Genomic DNA, 1,343 nt, shown 5'->3' with positions numbered 1-1,343 from the left:
GGGGGGTGTTAATAATTGGCCATTGGTATTGGCCCAGAAAATCTTTATCAGCGCACCTCTGGTTTTGCCTTACCGGTTTAGGCTAACACACTGATGCCAAATTCTTAAGATCACTGAAGTAAATGGAGAGATTCCCATTGAACTAAATTGGCTTTAGATCTTGTCAAATTCAAATTTTTGGTTTTGTTCCTAACATGAGACATGTGCATTAACTTTTGAGACTTTATAAAGAAACCTTATAATGGGCCTACAGTTACAGTTTAAGCTGCACCTGGAAAATAACACTTATTAACATAGTTGTTTATGGGATGGCAGAAAAATTCTTAGGTTACTGTGGTAAAAGAGGCACTGGGTCTGCTGCTTCCCTCGGTTACAGTATTTTGACACCCTGGGGTCTTTCTGCTCCTGCTTACTTTAACAATGGCTGGTGTAGGTTAGAGGGAGATCTCAGCCTTTATGCAACAGCTTGCTTTATATTGCCATGATGCCCAACATTTGGTATGAAGACTTTTTTTAACAGGGAAGAACAGCTTGTTCCATTTCATACAGTCTTGTTTCTGTCTTCAACAGGGATGGCACAAAAGGAGAACAAATTTCCCAGAACGGTTTGCCGTCAGACCAGGAATCTCCACGGGTTAGTTACCGCTCCCAAACCTACCAAAACTACAAAAACTTTAATAGCAGATGGACAGCCAATGACCGGCCTAGGTCTGGACTGTGACATACCAAACCATTTGCAACAAAACCCACCTTTGTTCAGTATTAGTTTAAATCTTTGGCTTCAAAAGCCCCTTTCTGCTTTTCTCTTTCCCCAGCCAGTGACTTTTATTTAATCAGTAGCACTTTGGATATATATATTGCTTGACTCTAATCCTTTCTTCTTTGAATCTCTTCACTGACACTCAGCTGCTTTAAAATGACACATTTATTTCATGTTATTTACTGTGAGTTTTTCATGTCATTAATAGCATTAAGATTTTACAGCTAAACCATCCTTTATATGAGTAATTGAGATATAATGAGATTACATCATAATGAAGAAGAGAACTATAAACTGACAGGTATGACGCATCCAGTTATACTAACAGGTTTCAGCACGGCAACATTATTAAATCAGCTGCATTAGCAAGTGAGTTATTTACAAGCCGAAGATAATATATGCAAGTCAGCTTTGGAATCAGAAGGCCACGGGGGAGGGGAGAATTATAACTACCAAAAATAAAAGCCTAAAGGTTAGTTGTGTAACATTCCATGCAGAATGAATGCAATGGCTGAAGATAAAAATAAAGAGAGAAATAGAACTGGATTTATCTTGGCATTTAATCTGTATATGAAGTTTTGAT

At 38.0% G+C, this 1,343-nt stretch overlaps 1 protein-coding gene across 3 annotated transcripts in view; it reads left to right on the top strand.

Annotated features, from left to right (window-relative positions):
• Positions 1-1,343, top strand: part of SPTBN1 (spectrin beta, non-erythrocytic 1) — a 261,640-nt gene that overhangs the window by 230,486 nt on the left and 29,811 nt on the right. For 2 of the 3 annotated variants that reach the window (XM_019508054.1, XM_019508062.1), the window contains one exon: positions 571-1,306. In XM_019508054.1, the coding sequence (XP_019363599.1) occupies positions 571-721 (151 nt within the window). In that variant the 3' untranslated portion in view covers positions 722-1,306. Of the gene's footprint in view, positions 1-570; positions 1,307-1,343 lie in introns of those variants that run through there. The other variant, XM_019508070.1, reaches the window with a different exon arrangement.

The sequence above is a fragment of the Gavialis gangeticus genome, unplaced genomic scaffold, assembly GCF_001723915.1.
Source record: "Gavialis gangeticus isolate Ggan-Ray unplaced genomic scaffold, GavGan_comp1, whole genome shotgun sequence".
In the NCBI taxonomy this organism is placed as follows: Eukaryota; Metazoa; Chordata; order Crocodylia; family Gavialidae; genus Gavialis; species Gavialis gangeticus.
Note: the sequence above shows the minus strand (reverse complement) of the source record. Positions and strands in the feature narration are given on the sequence as shown.